At 41.3% G+C, this 26,254-nt stretch overlaps 1 protein-coding gene across 1 annotated transcript in view; it reads right to left on the minus strand.

Moving 5' to 3' along the window:
- The window catches only part of AQP9 (aquaporin 9), a 29,869-nt gene extending 6,424 nt beyond the window's left edge, over nt 1-23,445 (minus strand). Inside the window, exons 1-4 of the mRNA XM_040413887.1 lie at nt 23,236-23,445; nt 12,564-12,690; nt 5,356-5,493; nt 126-244 (exon numbers count right to left, since the gene is read on the minus strand). Of these exons, the coding sequence (XP_040269821.1) occupies nt 126-244; nt 5,356-5,493; nt 12,564-12,690; nt 23,236-23,418 (567 nt within the window). The 5' untranslated portion in view covers nt 23,419-23,445. The remainder of the gene's footprint in view (nt 1-125; nt 245-5,355; nt 5,494-12,563; nt 12,691-23,235) is intronic.
- Nucleotides 23,446-26,254: the final 2,809 nt, after the last annotated feature.

The following is a 26,254-nucleotide window of genomic DNA, read 5'->3' on the forward strand; positions in this document are numbered from 1 at the left end:
AGACCCTTCAAACGGAGCTCACAAGCGGAGCCCCGAACGCTAGTGTGAAAGTAGCCTAAGAAGGGGTGCAATTAATTAAAAGGGGTGGATTGTAATGAGTGCTAATCAATGTAACTTCAGCTTACTTGATCTACAAGTCCATTAATTGTTGTAAGATATGGAGATGGATACGTTGCAAAAATGTGTGCTGTAGCATTCGGGCCAGTTACTGTAAGTGCTCCTCCCGAGTATGATTTTAATGCATCTGTAAAACACATCAAAAGTTTGTCATTAAAATGTAACTTATTATAGCTTTCTCAACCAATTAAATAAATATTTGTATAACAGATAACCTGCTAATGTTATAATCTTTTATGTTGTTTCTGTTATTGAGGACTATATTTTGTGCATTACACAGATAATTACTATGTATTTTATAGCTAAAAAAACATAGGCAGAAAGCTATGGGAGAAAAGGATAGATAGATAGATAGATAGATAGATAGATAGATAGATAGATAGACAGATAAATCAGAGACACCATTGCAAAGTGCAGAGTTTGTGTGATTCGGAGGCAATCAGGATAGTTCACTTCCACTGGTTAAGGTACTACATAAATTAGGAAGCTAAGCTCAGGCACCCTCCCACTTAGGAAGGCGCCTTAAATACCTAGATGCCTCCATAGGTTATGAAAGAATTACAACATGCATGCGCTGGCAGGAAGCTTGCACCCTATGGGCAGGAGCAGAAGCAGACCCTGGTGGCCAGGCCCACTGTCGGTGTGGACAAGGAGGCAAGATAGAGCCTGTGCCTGCCAAAGGACTGCACCAGTGCCCGCCAGGCTAACAGTATAATATTCATTCATTCATTCATTCTCAGTACTCCAGATATTTCGTTTGCAAACTGCTCCTAGTCTCAAACCTTTCTCATGTGGATGTGTCACTCTCAGCAATACAGGGTGTGGCATGATTAACAGTACCTGTTTCCCTTATGTGGTTTGTAAAGGATAGCGCTTATAGGGCCTCATTTATCCAAAAGCTCTTACAATAAAACTGTGTTTATTTCCAATAGTAACCAAACAAAGCCCAGGTTTCATTTTATAGCATCCTGTACAAACAACACAGGGGAAACAGGGTTCTGTTTTTTATGGCCCACCTTGTATATTCTATATGTGAGAGCTGTGTGTCTAGGATGCTACTGCCTTCACTCACTCTCATTTATCAGAACAGCCAGGGCCGGTGCAAGGATTTTTGCCAACACAAGCGAAGCTACATTTTGGCGCCCCCCCGCCCGGACGGCCCTGGTCACATCCATGATCACATCATTACCCCCTATTGTGTCACATTTCTTTCCCCCCCCCCCCATGGCACATCATTCCCCCCCCCCGCCCGGATGGCCCTGGCCCCATCCATGATCACATCATTACCCCCTATTGACAATAGGGGGTAATGATGTGATCATGGATGGGGCCAGGGCCATCCGGGCGGGGGGTGGGAATGATGTGCCATGGGGGGGAGAAATGTGTCACATTTATCCCCCCCCCCATGGCACTTAATCCCCCCCCCGCCAGGACGGCTCTGGCCCCATCCATGATCACATCATTACCCCCCATTGTGTCACATTTTCCCCCCCCCCCATGGCACATCATTCCCCCCCCCCCCCGGCCCCCAGCCGACCCTTCCTGGCGACCTGGCCCCATTCCCATGTCACATACAGTGACATACTCAAAGTACAGACATTTACATTGTCCCCCCCGGCCCTCCCTCCATCATGTCACGGTCACACAAACTAGATCCAGAGCAGAGGCGCTCAGGCTTAGCACGGCATCAATGATGTGTTTAAAAAAATTAATTACAAAACAACAATCATTAATATTTTAAACACATTGATGCCGTGCTAAGCCTGAGCGCCTCTGCTCTGGCGCTAGTCAGTGTGTGCGCTAGCCTAGCTCTTTGCGCTTATGGGCGCTTATGGACACTCTCACACCAGTCACGCCCCCTGTGCAGGTGACTTGAGGCAGCCTGAGCCTAATGAATGCCTATCTGTGAAACTTTCTGTTGCGTACTGTTGCCCTGACTACGACAAGCGCCACAGCCGCCGGCCAGCAGACGCAGGCTAGTGGCGGGCGGGTTCACTGATGGAGGCGGTGCTGCAACACAAGTAAGTGCTAAAAAAAAGGCATTCATTCAGTCTTCCGCCCTGCGCAGCCGCTTGGTCTGCCTTATGGTAGCGCCGGCCCTGAAAACAGCGCCATTCCTGAAACCTACTTGACATAGTGATTATGCGCCTAAGGACTGGAATGCTGGGTAACTTTGTTCTTAAAGGAACTTAAAGGATCTTAAACTTCTTAAAGGTTCTTACATTTAGATCACATATGTACAATATGTATCATGGTGAAGCCATAAATCCCTAAAGTCTATTTGTGCAGACCTTGGAAAAAACAATGCAGTAGTATGTTGTAGTAACAGTAGTGGTGTATGTTGTATCTGTTCAGTATTGTCTTTTAGTACTAAGCTAAGGACAGATACAATGGACATTTGTGTTTTTGTTGCCCATAACAACTTGGGTTGAGATTTGTTTTGTAACATTGCAAACTGAACTCCAGTTGGTATCTGTAACAAGGATACATAGCTGTATGCATCTAATTCCTAATTTTTCTCTACTAGTGGCTGCAGGTAGACAGGGGGCTATGTTTTAAATGCATATCTATACAGATGATCTGGAGCTCAGTATAAGAAAAACAAAGCTCCGACTATTGTAAAGAAAATAATCAGCTCAGAATTTTGGGCCTATAAAACATTGTATAAGAAAATAGTATAGGACCGTCTTATACAGTGACCTGTGAAAGTTGTGAATTTATATGCATGCCCATGTGAATTGTAACGTAGTAATAATGCTTACATTTAATGTTTATTTATTTGATGACCTTAAGGCACTATTAGAGTGCCCGATATATAGGCAGGATGCATCTTGATGAGCGATGAACATATACATTGCCGCTCATTTGCATTGGCTTATTAAATGGGTCAAGTTAATGTGGGAGGAATGTGGGAGGAATGATTGCTACCGCAGTTCTAATGATTATCGGTGGTACATAGGGAGATACAGTGTCGAACTTGAGTGTCTAGGGTCCACCAATAAAATTAATTTTGGGAGTCCACTGTACAGCTACATGCAAATACAACCTGCTCACACAGCGGCAGCAGATGATTGATTATGGGGGTCCCTGCAGTGACTTTGAGAAGGCAGGTCCTGGAGAAAGAAGAAAGGTGGCTGCCCTTCCTCTGTACCCAGAAGTCATCTCAGACCCCCGATGCATCTATAATAATAAACTGGGTCGTTTTTTAAATAATCTACCCAGTTTTTATATGAACATAGGCTGGTTGAGGTGCTGTCAGCTTGCCTAAACATATGTAGTGCAGTCAGTCTACTGTGTTATGTGCCACTTGTGCAGGTGGTAGGAGACTAGGGGTCCACTATACTCAGGAGCCCACCAGGGGATTCACCTGTTAGACCACATGCAGTTAAACAGTGAAGAGGACACAGCACTCACACGATTGCCATGCCCTCTTTAAACAGCTGGGGAGGCCAGGTGTTGGACCTTGCTGATCTGATATTGATGACCTATCCTGAGGATATATAATAGCACTGCACAACCTCTTTAATGGTGTGCATTCTGAAGAGAAATTAGTGATTAGTGGTGACCACAAGGGCCTGTTCTAGCCATGCAAGGGATGGCCCTCTTTCATGTGCTCACTCACTGACACAAATACAGACACATTAGATGGGGAATGAGCAAGATTGGTATACATGTTTGGGTTGGTTAACTCCTTAGATGCCATAGTCAGTAGTGATCATGGCTTCGAAGTAGTTTGACAGAAAGAGGGACCTCTCTCTGTCACCCATCGTTGGGGGAGCAAGGATTAACTATGGCAGCTGAGGGCCCCCAGGTCAGCCATGGGCATGTGCCTATTAGGCCATACAAGGAATCTGAGTAAGTATTTTCAAAGCATTGCATAAGAATATCACAACTAATAGTCCCATAAAGGGCAAAAAAGTTAAAGTTTATTAAAAATAAAAAGGAATCTAGATATAACATAAACTAGCATGACAGCACCACAATTGTAACAAGAATTTGTCGATGGTGTAAAAAAAATGCAAAAATAATGGCAGAATTGTCTAGTTTCCACAATTCCACAACTCATGTCCCAATAAACAATCCGCCATGTAGCTGTATCTATGAATAAATTAAAAAGTAATGGGTTTTGTCAAGGGGCTCTCCCCAAATTGTTTTCCAAAAAATATACTTTCATTCAGCAAAAGTACTAAACATTCAAAACCTGTATAAATATGGTATCACCATAATTCCATAATTGTCCAAATTCATAGAATAAATGTATTTATACTGTACAGTCCATGATGTAAAAAAAAAAGCACAGAATAATGATGGAATAGCGTTTTTTTTTTTTTCCACCAACTCAACCCAAGAATGTAAGAAAGTTCATCAATCTACTTTATCTATGTCAAACTGGTGCCAACAGAAAATACAATTTGTCCTGAAAAAAAAAAAGCTCTCAAACAGAGCTTTCTAGATGGCCCACAATCAGCTGGTCCTCAGCGGATTAAGGGAGTGGACCTAAACTAAAATCCTGAGTTTGTCACTTATCCAGGGCCGGTGCTATAATAAGGCAGAACAAGCGGCTGCCTTAGGGCACAGAGACGGGGGGGGGGGGGGGGGGGGCGGAAAAATGGTCCTCCGCTCGGCTGTCTGCTGTGAAGGGCTTGCCACCATGTGACCTCACTGTGAGCAGCCTTCACAGCTGACAGCCGAGAACCAGGAAGCAGAGAGAGAACGTTGGTGGTGAGGAGCGGCGGAGTCCAGGAGCAGGAGAGGTAAGTTATTTTATTTCATTTTATTTGTGCTGATGGTTGACATGGGGGGGCATGATGGCTGACATGGGGGGCATGATGGCTGACATGGAGGACTGATCTCAGGCATTGGGGGTTTGATCTGAGGTGCAATGGAAAATATTTTTTTCTTATTATCCTCCTCTAAATCCTAGGTGCGTCTTATGGGCCGGTGCGTCTTAGAGGGCAAAAAATACGGTCCTCAAACCAGCGATTGAAGCAGAGAGAAGATACCAGGACCACACAGAGGAGAAGCCAGCTGCTGCAGATGGGACCAGGGCCAGGTGAGCTGCAAGTAGGGATGGGGGGGGGGGGGGGGCAAAATGTAGCTTCGCTTGTGTTGGCAAAAATCCTTGCACCGGCCCTGCACTTATCTTGTATGAATTTTGCACTAGCAAGTAGGGATTAATTTATATTGTGTACATGATGGTTTGACATAGCTTACTTTATTGTGATATGCAGAACGTACCATAATAAACGCCAAAAACAACTGCAGATCCAGCGATAGCTCCCAGGAACTGTGCACTCACGTAGAAAGGAAGTTTAACCCATGGTAGTTTTCCAGTTATACACATGGCAAAGGACACTGCTGGATTGACGTGGCCACCTGAAACAACATGACAGAAAACATATTGCACATTATGGAATCATTGAGCTTTTGCCTGTTGGCGTGTTGTTGTCTGTGAAGTTATTTTGTCTTTGCATATGTGATCTACAGCGACAAACTAAAAAATTGAGCTACATAGGGGAAAATACAGTATAGCAATTTTTATATAATTCTTCAATTGCATTTTTTTTTTTGCAATAAGGACTTATCCCCTATTCTGTGTGTGATCAGTGAGGATTCGACCACTGGGGCCCCCCATCAATCACAGGAATGGGGGTACTTGCTCCCTTGTTTGGAGGGAGCAGCAGTCATGCATGTACGTTGCTGCTCCATTTAGATCTATGGGGCTGCCGGAGCTAGTTGAGCACTTGTACTTGGCTATCTCAAGCAGCCCCATAGAACTGAATGGAGTATTGGAATTCCATTCCCGAAAAAAATAGAAGATGTCCTATTCTTGTCGGCAATAGCGGACAAGAATAGGCATATTCTATTAGTGCCGACAATGTGCGGTCCGAAAAATGCGGAATGCACATTGCCACTGTCCGTGTTTTGCGTATCCGTGGATCCGCAAAACACGTTACGGACGTCTGAATGGAGCCTAATATACCCTTGTAGGAAGAGAAGTTACTTGTGCTTTATACAATTGTGAGGCAAATAAAGACTTGCAGATATTTGGCTTCATATTTCCCAAGTATAAGTATAACTTGTCATAATTAATAGTTTTATAATCAAAGAACATTTGTGCACATAGACTTAGGTTAGGTAGTGTATTTGGTTCTCAGTAATGATACAATATAAGGGGCAAATTCATTGTACTCTGTATCCTCAGTCTAAGCCTAGGTTAACTTTTCGTATGTAGCAGTTTGCATGAAAGATAATTGGTCAGGTATTCTAGTTATATTTCTTGCCAAGCATTGACGACCGGCAGTGGGTTATAATCGTACCAACCTAATATACCCACTTTTGCTGAATCATCTGTCTGTGAACATGTGGTGGAGTTGCACTAGATTTCCTGGCTCCATTTGATGTGATGTAGTGGGAACATAGAATAAATGTATAAAGAACCATCTTAACTCTGTAGAGTGCTCTACACTGGTAAGATACTGAATGTCAGCGAAAGATATCTGCAACCTTTGAGCTACTAATAGCGGCCCTGACGTCCTGTGTCGCTGCTTGCTTGGTCTTAAAGAGGACCTTTCATATTTTTTTTTTAGTTTAGCTTTCCTTGCGGGATACCCCCCACTGATGCTGCCACCCTGCCTGTTTTTTTTCTTCTTTTTTTTTTTATCACTCCTATGCCCTGCTGTGCCCTTCTGCTGTTTTCCCGCTTAGTATGTTAATACTGAGCATCGGTACAGGGAGGAGGAGATGCCAGGTTTCTCAATGGGCTTCTCATTCTCCCTGGCTGTGCCACAATCCAATCACAGCGGAGAGCGTCACAGCCAGGGAGAAGGTGAGCTTCTTTTTCTCCCTGGCTGTGATGCTCTCTGCTGAGATTGGTCCGCGCTACATCCAGGGAGAAGAAGACGCCCGTTGAGAAACCCCGGCATCACCTCCTCCCTGCACCGATGCTCAGTATTAAGATACTGAGCGCGAAAGCTGCAGGGGGGCACAGCGGGGCGTAGGAGCAATATTTGAAAAAAACAGGCAGGGTGGCAGCATCAGTACCACGCAAGTAAAGGTATTTATCTAAACTAAAAACAAACCATGAAAGGTCCTTTTTTACGGTCACTACTGAACATGTAAACCCACTGTAGATATTACGCATCATGTTAAAGGTCTTTCTGCATAGATGTATTTTGTTATTATTAGAATTATTTATGCTGACTATTTAATGAACCAGCACAACTGTAAATTTAACCCATAAATCAGGGGCAGGATTTTAGAAATTGTAAAATATTCCAGAATATAGAATCTACATAAATCTGACCAAGGAAGATCCAGCAAACAGACCGGGTAAAATCCAGTTTCTTTATTATATCCTTTTAAAATCCATAGGCTGCTCGGAGTATACAATGGTCTGCGCGTCTTAATAATGACCACAACGTATTGCCACTTTATCCATTTAAAAATCCTCCCCCACTGGGTACACGCCACCATTCTCTCTTCACCTGTCTAAATAATTATCAAATCAAGTCAAAGCTAGCGACATAAACAGTGGTGTATTAAAACACAAACAGAATATGATACCATGTAACAAACATATTAGCAGGAACTGAATCGATATTCCAGAATCAAATCATGTCTACTATTCATACCATTAGGGCTTCTTGTATCTAAAGAAAAAATCCAGAAAGATTCCCTATTGCAGAGTAATCTACTCATATCCCCCCTTCTCCCCCACCCCGGGTTGATTTGAAAACTCTTTCAATGCCCATAATTCTCAGATCTATTAGATTTCCATTGTGTATGTCCCTAAAATGTCGGGACAACATCAAAATGTTCACTAACTTTATATTGGATATGGGCACTCTGTACTTTAAGGGCTAATGAAGATCTTGCGATTAGGAAGTTAGAAAAAGAAAGCTGTACAGTAATTCTAGATGCAGGTTTATATAAGAAATAAAATGAAGAGTTACTTAGTGACCCATTCAAATATAGGGCATTAAAATCAGACCCTACTGTAGAGTTTTTGTCAGCATTACTGTTGGATAAGGGAGTTTTACTAGGGGTCCTGGATACAAGACTTAGAGATTATCTCTTTGTAGACAAACCTGTAGTACTAGTTTTTCATTTGCTCCCTAAAATACATAAAAAGATCTTTCCTCCCCTGATGCAACCTATAATATTGGGTATCGGAACTTTAGGGGAGGGTCTGGGGGCCTGTGTGGATCACTATTTACAGCCTCTTGTTAAATGTATACCAAGTTATTTAAGGGATACAAAGCATGTACTGGACATAGTCAGCAAATTAGAGTGGAATGAGGAGTTTAAATGGGCAACATGCAATGTTGTTGCTCTTTATCCCTCTATCCCACAACATTTGTGTCGGGCTTGCTTAAAGAGACATTTAGATTTGTACAGCAAATATAACCCAGCTCTTAAGGAGTTTTTGTACATGTCCGTGGAGTTTCTACTTACTCATAATTACTTCTCTTTCTTTAAAGTGATTTTTATAAATTTTCTAAATTTAACGTAAGGAATTTTACACATAAGGTTAATACAAACCATATTACAAATATGCGATCTTATATGATGTAAAGTAGTCAAACAATCAAATAAGAAATGTTACATATATGGGTGTTAGTGATTATATCACAAACATATGAGCAATCATTATTGTTATCAGTGCTAATGAATAAAGGAGAATCATGTGATTACTATGTTTGTATGCGTATGTTCATTGTTTAAACTCAGAAATGTAACATTTAGTCACCATATTTAGTCACCAATTACAAGATGTGCAGCATATTATTAAGAAGTATATACCCATTTTATATCAAGATGAGAGCTTGCGGCGTATCTTGGAACTGGGAGTTCAGGTGGTGAGTAGAAGAGCGCCCATGTTGGTGTTCACATTGTCTCAGAGTTTGTTTTTGGAGAATACCAAAGTGGGTAAACCCACGTGGCTGAATGTGACGGGGAGGTCTTTAAGATCAGATCGTATAGTTATTGTAATACAAGTAATGTAATCTACTTGGCCACATGTGTAAAATGCAACATCCACTACGTGGGTTCTACCTCGAACAGCCTAAAAATAAGGATAAAAAAAACACCTCTCAGATGTGTCCAATATAAAGTTAGTGAACATTTTGATGTTGTCCCGACATTTTTGGGACGTACACAATGGAAAACTAATAGATCTGAGAATTATGGGCATTGAAAGAGTTTTCAAATCAACTCGGGGGGGGGGGGGGGGGGGATATGAGTAGATTACTCCGCAATAAGGAATCTTTCTGGATTTTTTCTTTAGATATGAGAAGCCCGAGGGGTATGAATAGTAGACATGGTTTGATTCTGGAATATTCATTCAGTTCCTGCTAATATGTTTGTTACATGGTATCATATTCTGTTTGTGTTTTAATACACCACTGGGTATGCTGCTACATTTGACTTGATTTGATAATTATTTAGCACCTGAGAAGGGGGGAGTGTAGCGAGTGGGGGAGGATTTTTAAATGGATAATGTGGCAATACATTGTGGTCATGATTAAGACACTTTTTCAAAACGCGTAGACTATTGTATCCTCCGAGCAGCCTATGGATTTTAAAGGGATATAATAAAGAAACTGGATTAGACCAGCGGTCTGTTTGCTTGATCTTCCTTGGTGAGATTTATGATGTCCGAGCATGGTTGTGGAGTGTGGTGGGTGAGCAGTAATTTACTTACGATTTTATTATAGGATATACATAATACTGCGTCCGCATTCCATTATGTTATAAAAGTGTAATGGAAACTAGAGAAAGACAATTTCCCTTTATAAAGATTTATTAGGACAACTCCTGGCCTAGTAAATCAGTATTTCTTAAGCACTGTTTGGCAGGCAAGGGTCTGAATATGTCCAGGCTCCAGGTCATTGTTTTGTTGAATTATTGGGGTCACAGACTATGCCGCAGAAGGTCTTGTGATCCAAAGGTCAAAAAGGGGAAACATTTTTACATTTTCCAATTTGTAAGCGGTCCAAAGGAGCTCTAGCAAGGAACACTTTTGGCAACACAGTGTATGAGCAAATGTTAATTACATGTTGTTAAACTTTCAATAGAATATAGACACAACTTTCAATAGGAGGTAACACATAAAGCTTACTGTTAATAAATAATTTTATACGCAATTCTTATTCCCACACCCATAATTACATATTAGGTATCTGCGTGTCTGAACGTATAGAACTGAAGTGAGGAAACATTATTTTCATAGAATTAATTATAGAATAGAATTATAGAAAATAAAACGATTGTAAAAATCACAGAAAATATTCCGAAATGATCTAAATAAAAATGATATATTAAATATGACTGCATAATTGGATTGAATATGGGTATTCCCATCTTGTGAGGTTATGGCATGGATATGCAATCCTTTCACTGTGATTTTAATGCTCCTCTTTTTGTATTCCTCTTAGCTAATTAGCTAAAAGGAATACAATTCCATTATTTCATGGAAGTGACAACGTGGAGAACAAAGGACGCAACCACGCTGGTCCCACTGAAAATGAATACAGCATATGTTGTCACAATCCAGTTCCTAAACTGATATTTTAAGTAATGTCATTTAATTTGTGCTATGAAAATGACGGAAACCTCACCAGTACCTGAGACGACCCGAGATATAATGCAGTGGGTTCTGCTGGTTACCCTTTGGATCATTATAAATGGAAGCCATATTGCCAGTGACAGCATCATTTCGGTTTTAGACATTCACTTGCATAGCAAAACTATTTGTCTAGTGCACAGCCTTCTATACTATGTCTATGTTTGTAGCCACACATTAACAATATTAAGCAATATTCCACTTTTCCATTTTACTACTGAATTACTGAATTACTACTGCTTAACTGCCTGTTGTATAACCAAGTGCTTTCACATTATTGCAAATCCAATTTATATGCATCTAAGTGATACAGGAGCTTTAAAACAAGACCATCTCCATTCACAAATACAATTAGATTTTTTGACCACCATTGATCTCTGATCTTTATTATTGAATACCAGCTGCTGAGGTTAGCGTATACTTGACTTGCATTATTCTGTCACCTATATGATACGTGAAATATCTTCACATGAAAATTTACATTCCAGTAGATGAGACATTGAACTGTAATAAATGTCACTAAGATGGATCAGTTGTTTGCTGTCCTATGACTAGATGCTAGACTGTTTTAAAAGCTGTTCCAGCCATGCTATAGAAACATGCAGTGCAGGATTATGATTAAAATAACTATTTATTGACAAAGTTTTGTGTTTTTTTTTATTCCTATCCCCCCCGGTATATATATATCTGTTACATGGAGAACTACCGACACATACTTATGTGTGCATTCATGTGCATAGTTCAGGAGTTCTGCAAAGCACCTGCATTCGTTTTAATTGGTAAGATTTAATTATACTACCAGTAAGTAAAAATAAGATAAGATAAGATAGATAAGATGCCTTTATTGTCACTGTACAATACAATGTAATACAATGTACAATACAATGAAATGCTGTTTGGAGCAATCCTAGATGGCATGGACAGAGGAACAAGAACTGACATTTAAACTAAAGTATTACACTAGAAAAAAAAAACAAAAAAAAAAACATTGCACTAGAAAGCATTACTATTCACAGTTCACAGCATATATATAGCAAGAGCAAAGTAGGAAGTGCTTATGAGTATATATACACACTGATCAGACACCACTGCAGACAAGAGATCATATAGGTGATAAATATCTGATCACTGGGGGTCCTATCGCTGGTTTAAAGAGGCGTTTGAATGGAGTAGTGGATGAGCAGGCACTTTGCCTATTCAATGTCTTAAAGGATGATGGAAACAGCCAAGCACTGCATTTAGCTGTCTCTATCAGTCCCATAGACGTTCAATTGAGTGTCACCATACATGCTCAACTGCCAAGATATCCTCCTCACTAAGGAGAGGTGGGGGCTCTGGATCTCTGTTCTAATGATCAATGAGAATCCAAGTGGTAGGGCCCCCTGTGATCAGACATTTATCATCTATTGTATCTTGTGGATAAGTGGTAGAAGTCTAATGTAGGGAAAACCCTTTGACTCTTTTGATGCCAGGACTATTTCTGAGCTATAAAGTAAAAAATCATAAAGTATCCTAAAATCCATATATTTTCCAGAAGTAGACACCTTCGACATGCCACCCAGTACTTTACAATCATACAGTTTTGCATCAGAAGGTTCCAAAAATAGCTGTGATTGAGATACTGGTAAACCTTTTGGAAACCTTTTATCCTTATATCCTAGAGATATGCCATCAAAGTCTAACATGGATCAACCCCAAGTCTTTATACCATGTATCTATCTATTATAAAAGCTGTCCATGGGAGTTATAATGTAGGGTGTTGAGATTGGACAGTTTTTTCATATGAGAAAAAGGTTGTCAGAATATTAGATTTTGTTACCTGACACTCCTCCACTTGCATAGATCGCCATTGTGACTGCCAATGAACAGCCAACAACAGCACCCAGAGTTCCTCCAGATGTTCCATAGTTGAGAACAGATGTGGCAATGCTACAGCATGTGAAGGTCTAAAGGCAAAAGGAAAACTACAAATCAAAATAAATCTTTATATTATTATTATTATTATTATTATTATTATTATTATTATTATTATTATCTTTGGACTGTATTTTGCCATCATTCTTAGAGCTCATTTTCAGAATTATGGAATAGTAACATAGCAATAATGGTGGAATCCAAACATTGACAACTACAAAAGATTAAAACTAATGTGTGCCAAGCAGAGTATGCCTGCTGCATAATGACCAAATCAACAAAGAAAGAATATCAGAATTCTACATTGTTTCAACTCAAAAACTACCATCTAACAGTATTTGGGGCAATTCACATCACATTTTCACCCTCACATCAAAGGTATATGCTGTGAGGACACTTGACGTATCCCATTGTATAGACGTGCTATTATACTGTATGATTGTATCATTTAAACGTACTTACCAGTACTACACAGTACACAGATGTTTTATTAGATCTTTTGCCATCAGGATTTAAAGGGATATTCTTGTTATGTAATACTGCTGGGCCCCCAAATTATTAAGAGAACGGGGACCCTATACCCATAGAGCCACATTCCATCCCCTTACTTCACTTTTCTGATATATAAAAGTTGCAAACTCCTAAATCTAGGTAAAAGTGGCATTTCTATACTGCCCTATGCACTTTCCAAAAAGGAGGGATTGGCAAGAGTAAGGTGTGAGTCGGGTTATCGGCCCTAGCAGATTTGTCATTATTTACACCAGTTTTCTGGCATAAATGATCACTGTAATCTACACTAGCTAAGATCTCACGTAGATTTCAATCTATGCCCACGAAAGGCAAGAGGATGCGCTTATTTTACGACGAGCCCTGCGCCTAATCATCAATTAAGCTCATCCTTTATCAATGCAGCTGATATCAAGACCAGCATACACATGGCGGTATTGATAAATGACACCATAAAGGTTGCACCCTAGAAGGAAAAAGCTGTTTAAAATATACAAAATACAATTGTTACCAGAATTGCAAAAATGGTTCTTTGAAAAATACCAGCAATGGTCAGTAACATTTAGCAGGAAAACCGTGAAGGTGCTGGTGTACAAGACAATAGGAAATGACATGGTAGCATATTTTTATTATTCCCAATGTACTGTATTCATAGGCCCTGTTGGAATTGTACACACAGAGTTCATTGCACCCTGCCTGCAAATGTAGTTAAACTGTGGCTACTAATCAGTAAACAGAGCTCAGGACAAAAGTACCAAAAGTTCAGGGATAGGGCCTACAGTATATGGCAGGTTCACATCTGCTATTAAAAACTCTTGCACTGAATCCGGTCACTGTATCCGGTGCATATACTGGCTTTCAGTCTGACAAAAAAACACTACACAAAGCATTTTTTGTCTGGCTGAAAGCCTACATATCTAGACCAGAAAGCGCCCAGATCCCCGCTGGATCCTATTACAGTAAATGGGGAACTAGCGGAGTGCGATGGTAACTGGCTGTACCTGATACAGTGAACTCCAGCAGTCCGTTCCTCCACAGGAACAGACTGCTGGAGTTCACAGCGCAGATGTGAACCCGGCCTCAGTTAAAAAAAAGCACACTAAGGCCTCATGCACACGACCGTATTTTTTTGCGGTCCGCAAAAACGGGTTCCATTTTTCCGTGATCCGTGACCGTTTTTTCGTCCGTGGGTCTTCCTTGATTTTTGGAGGATCCACGGACATGAAAAAAAAGTCGTTTTGGTGTCCGCCTGGCCGTGCGGAGCCAAACGGATCCGTCCTGAATTACAATGCAAGTCAATGGGGACGGATCCGTTTGACGTTGACACAATATGGTGCAATTTCAAACGGATCCGTCCCCCATTGACTTTCAATGTAAAGTCAGGAGTTAATATACCATAGGATCTGAGTTTTCTCCAATTCGATGGTATATTTTAACTTGAAGCGTCCCCATCACCATGGGAACGCCTCTATGTTAGAATATACCGTCGGATTTGAGTTACATCGTGAAACTCAAATCCGACAGTATATTCTAACACAGAGGCGTTCCCATGGTGATGGGGACGCTTCAGGTTAGAATATAATAAAAGAACTGTGTACATGACTGCCCCCTGCTGCCTGGCAGGTGCTGCCAGGCAGCAGGGGGCAGCCCCTCCCTGTAGTTAACACATTGGTGGCCAGTGCGGCCGGCCCCCCCCTCCCCTGTAGTTAACTCATTGGTGGCCAGTGGGCCCCCCTCTCTCCCCTGTAGTTAACTCGTTGGTGGCCAGTGGGCCCCCCCTCCCTCCCCTGTAGTTAACTCATTGGTGGCCAGTGGGCCCCCCTCCCTCCCCTGTAGTTAACTCGTTGGTGGCCAGTGGGCCCTCTCCCCTCCCTCCCCCTCCTAATTAAAATCTCCCCCCCTATCATTGGTGGCAGCGGAGAGTACCGATCGGAGTCCCAGTTTAATTGCTGGCGCTCCGATCGGTAACCCTGGCAACCAGGACGCTACTGCAGTCCCGGTTGCCATGGTTACTTAGCAATTTGTAGAACCATTATACTTACCTGCGAGCTGCGATGTCTGCGTCCGGCCGGGAGCTCCTCCTACTGGTAAGTGACAGGTCTGTGCTCCCGGCCGGACGCAGACATCGCAGCTCGCAGGTAAGTATAATGGTTCTACAAATTGCTAAGTAACCATGGCAACCGGGACAGCAGTAGCGTCCTGGTTGCCATGGTTACCGATCGGAGCCCCAGCGATTAAACTGGGACTCCGATCGGTACTCTCCGCTGCCACCAATGATAGGGGGGAGATTTTAATTTGGAGGGGGAGGGAGGGGAGAGGGCCCACTGGCCACCAAAGAGTTAACTACAGGGGAGGGAGGGGGGCCGGCCGCACTGGCCACCAATGAGTTAACTACAGGGGAGGGAGGGGCCGGCCGCACTGGCCACCAATATGTTAACTACAGGGGGGGGCCCACTGGCCACCAATGTGTTAACTACAGGGGGGAGGGCTGCCCCCTGCTGCCTGGCAGCACCTGCCAGGCAGCGGGGGCAGTCATGTACACAGTTCTTTGAGTATATAGTGATGAGCGGCAGGGGTCATATTCTAATTCGCGATATTTCGCGAATTTTTGGAGAATATTCGTCGAAAATTCGCAAATTCGAAAATTCGCGATTTTTTTTTTTACTCCAAAAATCGGAAAGGTAATGATTGTGTAATATGAGAATTTTCGGAATTCGAATTTTCGGATTCGAATTTTTTATTGCGAATTTTTCAACTTCCAACTACTATTAGACAAAGAAGATTTTATCACTATATTAGCTAAATTGCTCTATTCGATTTTTTTCGAATATTCTCTATATTGCTATAACTTCGTTTTTTCGAATATTCGTAATATTCTAAAACAAGAATATATAGCAATATAGCGAATATTCAAAAAAAAACGAATATAGAGCGAAATTCGCAAACACTACTACTCCTAAAGTCAAGTATATTGCAGCCTTCTTATTGGCCCACAAGCTAGAAGCAGTGAGGGATCATGTGTACTGATTTTTTAAAAAAAAATCGAAAAAAAAAAGGAAAAAATTTGAATATTCGAAATTTAGAATATATATAACTATATTCGAAATTTTCGCGAAATTTCGAAGTACCTATATTCGCGAAAAAAAATTGAAATTCGAATATTCGTGATCAACACTATTAGTATATTCTAACCTGAAGCGTCCCCATCACCATGGGAACGCCTCTGTGTTAGAATATACTGTCGGATTTGAGTTTCACGATGTAACTCAAATCCGACGGTATATTCTAACATAGAGGCGTTCCCATGGTGATGGGGACGCTTAAAGTTAAAATATACCATCGAATTGGAGAAAACTCAGATCCTATGGTCTGTATAAAAAGTAACCTACGGCCACGGATCACGGACACGGATGCCAATCTTGTGTACATCTGTGTTCTTTCACGGACCCATTGACTTGAATGGGTCCGTGAACCGTTGTCCGTCAAAGAAATAGGACAGGTCATATTTTTTTGATGGACAGGATACACGGATCACGGTCTCGGCTGCAAAACGGTGCATTTTCCGATTTTTCCACGGACCCATTGAAAGTCAATGGGTCCGCGAAAAAAAACGGAAAATGGCACAACGGCCACGGTTGCACACAACGGTCGTGTGCATGAGGCCTAAGGCTACATTCACACGTCAGTAATTTTCTATATCCCGATTTTCGGTCCGTTTTTTGCGGATCCGTTGTTCCTGAAAATGTTTCCGTATGTCATCCGTATGTCATCCGTTTTTTGCGGATCCGCAAAAAACATAAACATGTATAAATTTCAATAAGCAAATAAAGTTGTTTGGATTTCTTTGAAAAAAAAATTTAAAAATAAAAAGTGAATAAAAGTCTAGTTATGTGTTACCTCAGGTGCCATTTAATTTCCAGGAACGGAATCCGCATAAAATGGATGACATACGTAATGACATACGAATGTCTTCCGTTTTTTGAGGATCCATTGACTTTGTATTGGTCCAGGATCCGATTTTTGCGGAAAAGAATAGGACAAGTTTTATATTTTTTCGGACATGCGGAACGGAACAACGGAAACGGACAGCACACATTGTGCTGTCCGATTTTTTCCAGGACCCATTGAAAATGAATGGGTACAGAACTGGTCCAGATCTGTTCCGCATAAAACGGAACAGATCAGGAAAGAAAAAACGGACGTGTGAATGGACCCTAAAAAGCAGTTTCACACTAGCGTTTCAATTTTCCGGTATTGAGATCCGTCATAGGGTCTCAATACCAGAAAAAAATATGCTTCCGTTTTGTCAACATTGTCAATAGGGACAAAAACGGAACTGAACAGAACGGAATGCTGCAAAGTGAATTTCATTCTGTTTGTTTGCGTTCTCATAACTGCATGCAGAAACCTGATTGTGTGGCAGTAACCTGGGCAAAACTGAAATAAATACTAAACTGGTTACGCCTGTATATGTTAGTAGGTCACGTGCAGATTTCTGCATTCAGATTATGTCTTTATGTAAAAAGCTGATCTGGCAGAAAAAAATAAAGGAAGTTACAAAACAGAATATTCAGATGATTGAAAACAAGTCTGCAGCAGAAATGTGCAGCATTCAGATCAGCAAATACATAGTACTGATAAAGAGTATTCAAGGCAAATAACTCTGCAGTGAGGAGACAACAGAAATCCATACTTGTTAATCATTAAGGCAGCCTACCCTTGGATGTTGGTTTATCTGGAAGTTTTTTTTTTTTAAAGGTCTATTTCCATCCTTAATACACAGGAGGCATACAAACTATGGGGGGAAATTGATCAAAACTGGTGTAAAGGAAAACTGGCTTATTTGCTCATAGTAACCAATCAGATTACACCCTTCATTTTCCAAAGGAACTCTGAAAAATGAAAGATGGAATCTGACACCACCAGCCAACCAGTTCCCCCCCCCCCTATACCAGTTTTGATAAATCTCTCCCAATTATTTTACATTTATACTTTCATGACTTAACAGGGTTTTTCTAAATAATTATCTTTCAATGCTTATACTGTCTTATATCTTATACTGATGACCTATCCTCAGGATGCTGATCGGTGGGGGTCCGACATCCAGGACCCCTGCTGATTAGCCGTTGGAAAAGGCAACAGCGCTTCTGTGAGCGCCACGGCCTTCTCTCTGCTTTTCCTAGGCTAGTGATGACACAATCATCCATCACATGGCGTAGGAACAACTCAGACCCATTGAAGTGAATGGGGCTGAGCGTGATATCAAGCACAGCTGCTATATAATTTACGGCACTGTGCTTGGTAAGCTGCGAGAAGGCAGTGGTGCTCAAAGGAGCACCGCTGCCCTCTCAAAACAGCTGATTGGTGGGGGTATTGGAGGTCGGACCCGCACCGATCATATACTGATGACCTATCCTGTTAAAAAATCCTGACGCCCACCTTCAGTAGCTGTTGGCTAAGTGACTCAATCCCATCTGCTCAATTCAGCCAAGCATTAATATATAGAGATGACCACATTTCTTAAAATTTGATTCAGGTTCAGCCAAATCGACCATCCGATTTGATTCTGATGTGAATAAATTTGACCGAGATAGAAAATACTTCCTGGTCAAATGTGTTCGCCCGACTCCTGAAATCTTTGGGGTGGGTCCCCTTTGCAATCAGCAAGAAACTTGAAAAGGAATGGTTCCAGGTCCAAATAGAGGTCCTCTTTAAAACTCCTTCTTTATTTAACATTCATTTACAGCAGACAGCCACTTGGTACACAAGACAAGTTGACGCGTTTCGGGTACTAGAACCTTAGTCGTAACAATACAACACAGTGAAACTCTGAAATTTAAATGGATATTGAGCCCACCCCTTCAAATTTCTGGGGAGGAGAGCACCTTTTCATTGGTTATTTCACTGCAATAAACACCCATCATCTAGACTGCTAATCACAGAATAGATGTCCTTCACATTGTGCTGAAGCTCTCAGACCCATTAACCCTGTATGGGGTAAGCCTAGTTGTATTTGGCTAAACAGTGGAAAGAAGAAAAACCGCACAATGTGAATGTTGTACTACATATAAAACATATGATGACATTACTAAAATGACCTTATTTCTGCCAGTAGATTCTCGACAAAAGGGATCTGTTTGTTGCCCCTGGGAGAAAGGTATATATAGATAAAAATAAATATAAACATAAATATAAATATGGGAACAATATCTCCTTGCAGCAATTTTACTGGTAGATGTACATTAACTCCCTTTTTAGGTTTAATCCAACAGGAACTCTGGTATTTAATCTGAAAATCCAGAATGCCTCCCGCAGGAGGAGTTTTTTCCGGTGGTCTCCACCCCTTGGGGGTGCAATTACCTTTTCAATTGCGAATGCATTAAAGCTTTTAACCTTACGGGCGTGCATCTGCACAAAATGTCTTGCTGCATTGGATTGCTAATATAATTCAGATGCTCCAATAGACGATTTCTAAATTTTCGCATTGTACTCCCCACATACAGCAAGTCACATTCGGTGCAACAAATGATATAAACCACCCCTGTAGTGTTACAATTGATGTAACTTTTAATTGGAAAAATACAGGAGTGGTCAGAATTTTCAAAGGATTGCAGGGGAGTCTCATAGTTGCAGGTTTTGCATGGATTGCCCCCGCACCCAGTGAACCCCTTATAACTAAGCCAGTTCTGTTTTTTATTTGGATGTTGTCTGTTGGAGGTGTATAGAGATGGGGACAGAGAGCAGGACAACGTCGCAGCCCTTCTGGGAACTATTCTGCAGCTAGATTTCAAAGCATTATATAGGATGTCGTCATCATATAATATCGGCAAACATCGGCTGCAAGAGATTATCCAGCCAATTGCCCAGGCGCTCAGTCAGGGACCCCATTCCTGACACTATTGGGCGCAAGGGGGGGGAAGGGTGGACATCCTTATGTATCTTAGGCAGGGCGTGCATTATGGGAGTCACAGGCGCATCAACACACAGATATCTGAACTCGGTCTCATTAAATATGCCCGAGTCCCGGCCTTTTTGTATCAATGTCATATACCCAATTTCATAATCCTTAAGTGGGTTTTTGGCTAATTTTCTGTATGTTGATGCGTCTGATAACATGTCTTGCATCTGATTATTATATGCCATGCTGTCCAGGACAACCACCCCCCCCCCCCCCCCTTGTCGGCCATTTTAATAACAATTTCATCACATTTTTGCAAATCCATGAGGGCCTGGGTCTGAGAGCGGGTTAAGTTGTCAGAACCTCTGACATCATTCCTCTCCAATTCTAATCTTCCCAGCTCTTTCTCCAGTACTCCATGACTACCCAGATGAGATTGTGCATACTCGAACATATAGGAAAAAAGTGGCAGGGAATTCGATTCTCAATGCCAGAAGCCACAATCCTTTACACATCATAAAAGCGATCCCGGTAGGAGAATACATCCGCACTGCGAGAAATTGCAGCTTACCGATGTACCTGGAAGAGGAATTTAGTTTAGTGGACAAGAGGTTAAAAGCGAGAAACTACCCTGATTGGATGTTGCTGAGGGGTCGGAAAATCGCGCTGCAGAAAAACAGATTTGACATGCTCTTTGCGCCTGGAAAGGAAAGGAGTAAATTTAGAAATCCAGGAAGGGGGATGGGGGTATATGGGGACAGAGACCAGGACAAGGTTCAGATTTTATCTATCAAATACAGTAAGGAATTTAATAAAATCTGCTCTGTGGTCAAAGGATGTTTGCCGATATTATATGATGACGACATCCTATATAATGCTTTGAAATCTGGCTGCAGAATAGTTCCCAGAAGGGCCACGACGTTGTCCTGCGCTCTGTCCCCATCTCTATACACCTCCAACAGACAACATCCAAATAAAAAACAGAACTGGCTCAGTTACAAGGGGTTCACTGGGAGCGGGGGCAATCCATGCAAAACCTGTAACTATGTGACTCCCCTGCAATCCTTTGAAAATTCTGACCACTCCTGTATTTTTCCAATTAAAAGTTACATCAATTGTAACACTACAGGGGTGGTTTATATCATTTGTTGCACCGAATGTGACTTGCTGTATGTGGGGAGTACAATGCGAAAATTTAGAAATCGTCTATTGGAACATCTGAATTATATTAGTAATCCAAACGCATTGAATATCTCCAATGCAGCAAGACATTTTGTGCAGATGCACGCCCGTAAGGTTAAAAGCTTTAATGCATTCGCAATTGAAAAGGTAATTGCACCCCCAAGGGGTGGAGACCACCGGAAAAAACTCCTCCTGCGGGAGGCATTCTGGATTTTCAGATTAAATACCAGAGTTCCGGTTGGATTAAACCTAAAAAGGGAGCTAATGTACATCTACCAGTAAAATTGCTGCAAGGAGATATTGTTCACATATTTATATTTATGTTTATATTTATTTTTATCTATATATACCTTTCTCCCAGGGGCAACAAACAGATCCCTTTTGTCGAGAATCTACTGGCAGAAATAAGGTCATTTTAGTAATGTCATCATATGTTTTTATATGTAGTACATCATTCACATTGTGCGGTTTTTCTTCTTTCCACTGTTTAGCCAAATACAACTAGGCTTACCCCATACAGGGTTAATGGGTCTGAGAGCTTCAGCACAATGTGAAGGACATCTATTCTGTGATTAGCAGTCTAGATGATGGGTGTTTATTGCAGTGAAATAACCAATGAAAAGGTGCTCTCCTCCCCAGAAATTTGGAGGGGTGGGCTCAATACCCATTTCAATTTTAGAGTTTCACTGTGTTGTATTGTTACGACTAAGGGTCTAGTACCCGAAACGCGTCAACTTGTCTTGTGTACCAAGTGGCTGTCTGCTGTAAATGAATGTTAAATAAAGAAGGAGTTTTAAAGAGGACCTCTATTTGAACCTGGAACCATTCCTTTTCAAGTTTCTTGCCTGGAAAAGTCTCTATTTCATCTCCTTGATTCACCCAAATTGAATCAAACCAAATAAAAATTAGATAGAATCATAACTTTTTGAACAATTAAAGTTGAATTTCTGAATGTTAGAATCGATTCACTCATCTCTATTCAGGTGTTGTCAATGGGCAAAGTGGAGTACGCCACTGCAAGACGCCTCCACTGAGACCAAAAGCATCAAGCATTGAAATTAAATATAGGAGACCCCCATAGACAAATTTGTCCACAAGTCCCACGAAAAAGGGCTGTTTGGGTTCATTTTGTATAGGGGCCTTACCTTGATGTTTACTGAAGGTGTACCTACACATTAATATCATCTAACAATTTAATTATATTGTATTCATGAAAATATGTACATAAATGATAACACAATTTTCTAGACAGTACAATTATGCATATCTATGGTGTATTTGATTGATTAGAACTCGAACTTGAACAGCATATTACAAATATAGGGAAGAAAGGGTAATACAAACTACAAATTGGCGTGGTATTAAAAAGCAGGAAGTGCTCAACCCCATATGCAGTGGTGCATCTATACCGGGGGGGGGGGGGGGGGGGGGGGGCAGATCCTGCACTTGTGGTCCGCTGCTAATGGCAATCCCCAGCAAAAATGCATACAATGGAGGATGCCTGCAGCGGACCACAAGTACCACAATGGACATCCTACACAGGATAGCAAATGTGTGGATGTGATAAATAGTATATATAATATAACACAAAACAAAGACAGGTGCACTCTGCGGTCTTACTAAGCCCTCAAACTGGTGTTAAAATTGAGAGATTAGCCAACATGTCCTCGAACTTATGCAGCAACACCACTGAACAGCATATTACAAATATAGGGAAGAAAGGGTAATATCAGTACAACTGTCAGTATGATCCAGTAAAGCATAGTAGAAAGGCAAAAAGTTTTAACAAAACAGAAGTTTGAATTAGTTCTAGTCTGGGCACGTTAACTAGTATGATTACAGTCATATAGAAAGGATTTATATCGTTTTTTCTAAGTACTAGGATTCTGCTGTTTTTCGAATGACAAACAGTCATACAGGCTTCAATGTAGAGAAAGGCACACATCAGCAGAATTACACATAAAGAAACAGGAAAGCAGCTGACACTTACTACCAGCAGAAATGTCCCGAAAAATTCAGCAAGGGTTTCCTTTGCTAGTGTGTTCCTCAGAGCAATTCGTTCTAAACAGCTCCTTTTTTGCCTCATGTCTAAAGTGCTGTATCTGCTGCTCCTCCTGTTTTCCTTGGTGGCATCAGCTTCAGACATCCTTTTCTGCAGATTTTGGGTTCCCATTTAACTATTAACCCACGTGGGATTGTGTGCAATGTGTGTATAACCTCCACTGAATGGCCTGATTCATATAGTGCCAGGAAACTTTGTTTCCTGCCTGCTATTGGCTGGATTAAACTACGTAGATGAAAAAAACACAGCTCATATTAAAGTATTTCCACATCATTTTTTCAATGTGCATTTATAAAATAGCATGTCATACGGATGACATTGTTCTGATAAAAAGATGTAATTAGAACCCGTGCTTAATTATTATTATAGCTATATAGTTTTTTATGACTTTAATAATGCTTACTCTGTTGTATAGGAGACTTCTAATTAGTACACTGAGATAATTATTACATATATTGAAAAGGGCTCATGAATCCTTACAGTTGTAGGGAGCTGTATTCTATCGGCCCATAATATATCTCCATAAAACTTCAATTTCATACTGAGGTATACATACGATTATGACAAATGCAGTCTTAATGCAGTGACCCATTGGATCACTGCTAAATGTTAATGAATGGTTTGCAAAAAGTTAAATGTTGTTATTTAAGGCGAAAAATACTTACCTCTCTATGCACTATGTATTCCAAATAGTTGTGTATGAACATAAAACAGTTAACACTGGCGGGATACCTGAAGCCTATGAGGCAGTAGAAAGGCACAGGAGGTTGCAATGACATCACAGTGACCTGCACATGACAACATCATCATGCAAGACCCGGCGCTTGAAGTTGTGATAATGTTATCACGACTTCCTGCACCAGAATGTGGCTATTCAGACGATAGGCAGAAAGACATCAGTGGCCTGCATCGCAGATGGCGGCAGAGAATGGGAAATAAGTGAGCATTTTCTTTAATATATATGCTGGCACTACTGGGGGCACTATTGGGTGGGGTGCATTATATATACGGGGGCAATATAACACAGGGGGGAGAGTAATGTATATATGGGGTATAATACTATGAGGGGAACATTATATATTTGGGAGCACTATACTACAGAAGTACTACAGGAGGGCGGGGGCATTATACAGTATATAAGGGGCATTATGCTACAGGGAGACGACAGGAGGAGAGAGCATTATATATATGGGGGCATTAAACTACTGGGGACCACAAGGGGGAGAGCATTATATATATGGTGATGTTATACTACAGGGGGAGGGCATTATATGTATGGGGGTATTATACTACAAGGGGGCTACAGGCGGGAGGGCATTATATATACTATGGGGCTACTATAGGGGGCATTATACTATAAGAGGAGAGCATTATACACTTACCTAAAGAATTATTAGGAACACCATACTAATACGGTGTTGGACCCCCTTTGCCTTCAGAACTGCCTTAATTCTACGTGGCATTGATTCAACAAGGTGCTGATAGCATTCTTTAGAAATGTTGGCCCATATTGATAGAATAGCATCTTGCAGTTGATGGAGATTTGAGGGATGCACATCCAGGGCACGAAGCTCCCGTTCCACCACATCCCAAAGATGCTCTATTGGGTTGAGATCTGGTGACTGTGGGGGCCATTTTAGTACAGTGAACTCATTGTCATGTTCAAGAAACCAATTTGAAATCATTCGAGCTTTGTGACATGGTGCATTATCCTGCTGGAAGTAGCCATCAGAGGATGGATACATGTTCTCATTCTGTTTACGCCAAATTCGGACTCTACCATTTGAATGTCTCAACAGAAATCGAGACTCATCAGACCAGGCAACATTTTTCCAGTCTTCAACAGTCCAATTTTGGTGAGCTCGTGCAAATTGTAGCCTCTTTTTCCTATTTGTAGTGGAGATGAGTGGTACCCGGTGGGGTCTTCTGCTGTTGTAGCCCATCCGCCTCAAGGTTGTGCGTGTTGTAGCTTCACAAATGCTTTGCTGCATACCTCGGTTGTAACGAGTGGTTATTTCCGTCAACGTTGCTCTTCTATCAGCTTGAATCAGTCGGCCCATTCTCCTCTGACCTCTAGCATCCACAAGGCATTTTCGCTCACAGGACTGCCGCATACTGGATGTTTTTCCCTTTTCACACCATTCTTTGTAAACCCTAGAAATGGTTGTGCGTGAAAATCCCAGTAACTGAGCAGATTGTGAAATACTCAGACCGGCCTGTCTGGCACCAACAACCATGCCACGCTCAAAATTGCTTAAATCACCTTTCTTTCCCATTCTGACATTCAGTTTGGAGTTCAGGAGATTGTCTTGACCAGGACCACACCCCTAAATGCATTGAAGCAACTGCCATGTGATTAGTTGACTAGATAATTGCATTAATGAGAAATAGAACAGGTGTTCCTAATAATTCTTTAGGTGAGAGTATATACTACTGCTACAGAAAGGAATTATACTACAGGGGTACTACGGGGAGAGCATTATATATACACTATCTCAACAGGGGGGCATTATACTATGGGGAGGGAGCGGGTGAGGGCATTATACATGCTAGCACTACAGTGGGGCAATATACAGGGTGGGCCATTTATATGGATACACCTTAATAAAATGGGAATGGTTGGTGATATTAACTTCCTGTTTGTGGCACATTAGTATATGTGAGGGGGGAAACTTTTCAAGATGGGTGGTGACCATGGCGGCCATTTTGAAGTCGGCCATTTTGAATCCAACTTTTTTTCAATAGGTAGAGGGTCATGTGACACATCAAACGTATTGGGAATTTCACAAGATAAACAATGGTGTGCTTGGTTTTAACGTAACTTTATTCTTTCATGAGTTATTTACAAGTTTCTGACCACTTATAAAATGTGTTCAATGTGCTGCCCATTGTGTTGGATTGTCAATGCAACCCTCTTCTCCCACTCTTCACACACTGATAGCAACAC

The sequence above is a fragment of the Bufo bufo genome, chromosome 1, assembly GCF_905171765.1.
Source record: "Bufo bufo chromosome 1, aBufBuf1.1, whole genome shotgun sequence".
Lineage (NCBI taxonomy): Eukaryota > Metazoa > Chordata > Amphibia > Anura > Bufonidae > Bufo > Bufo bufo.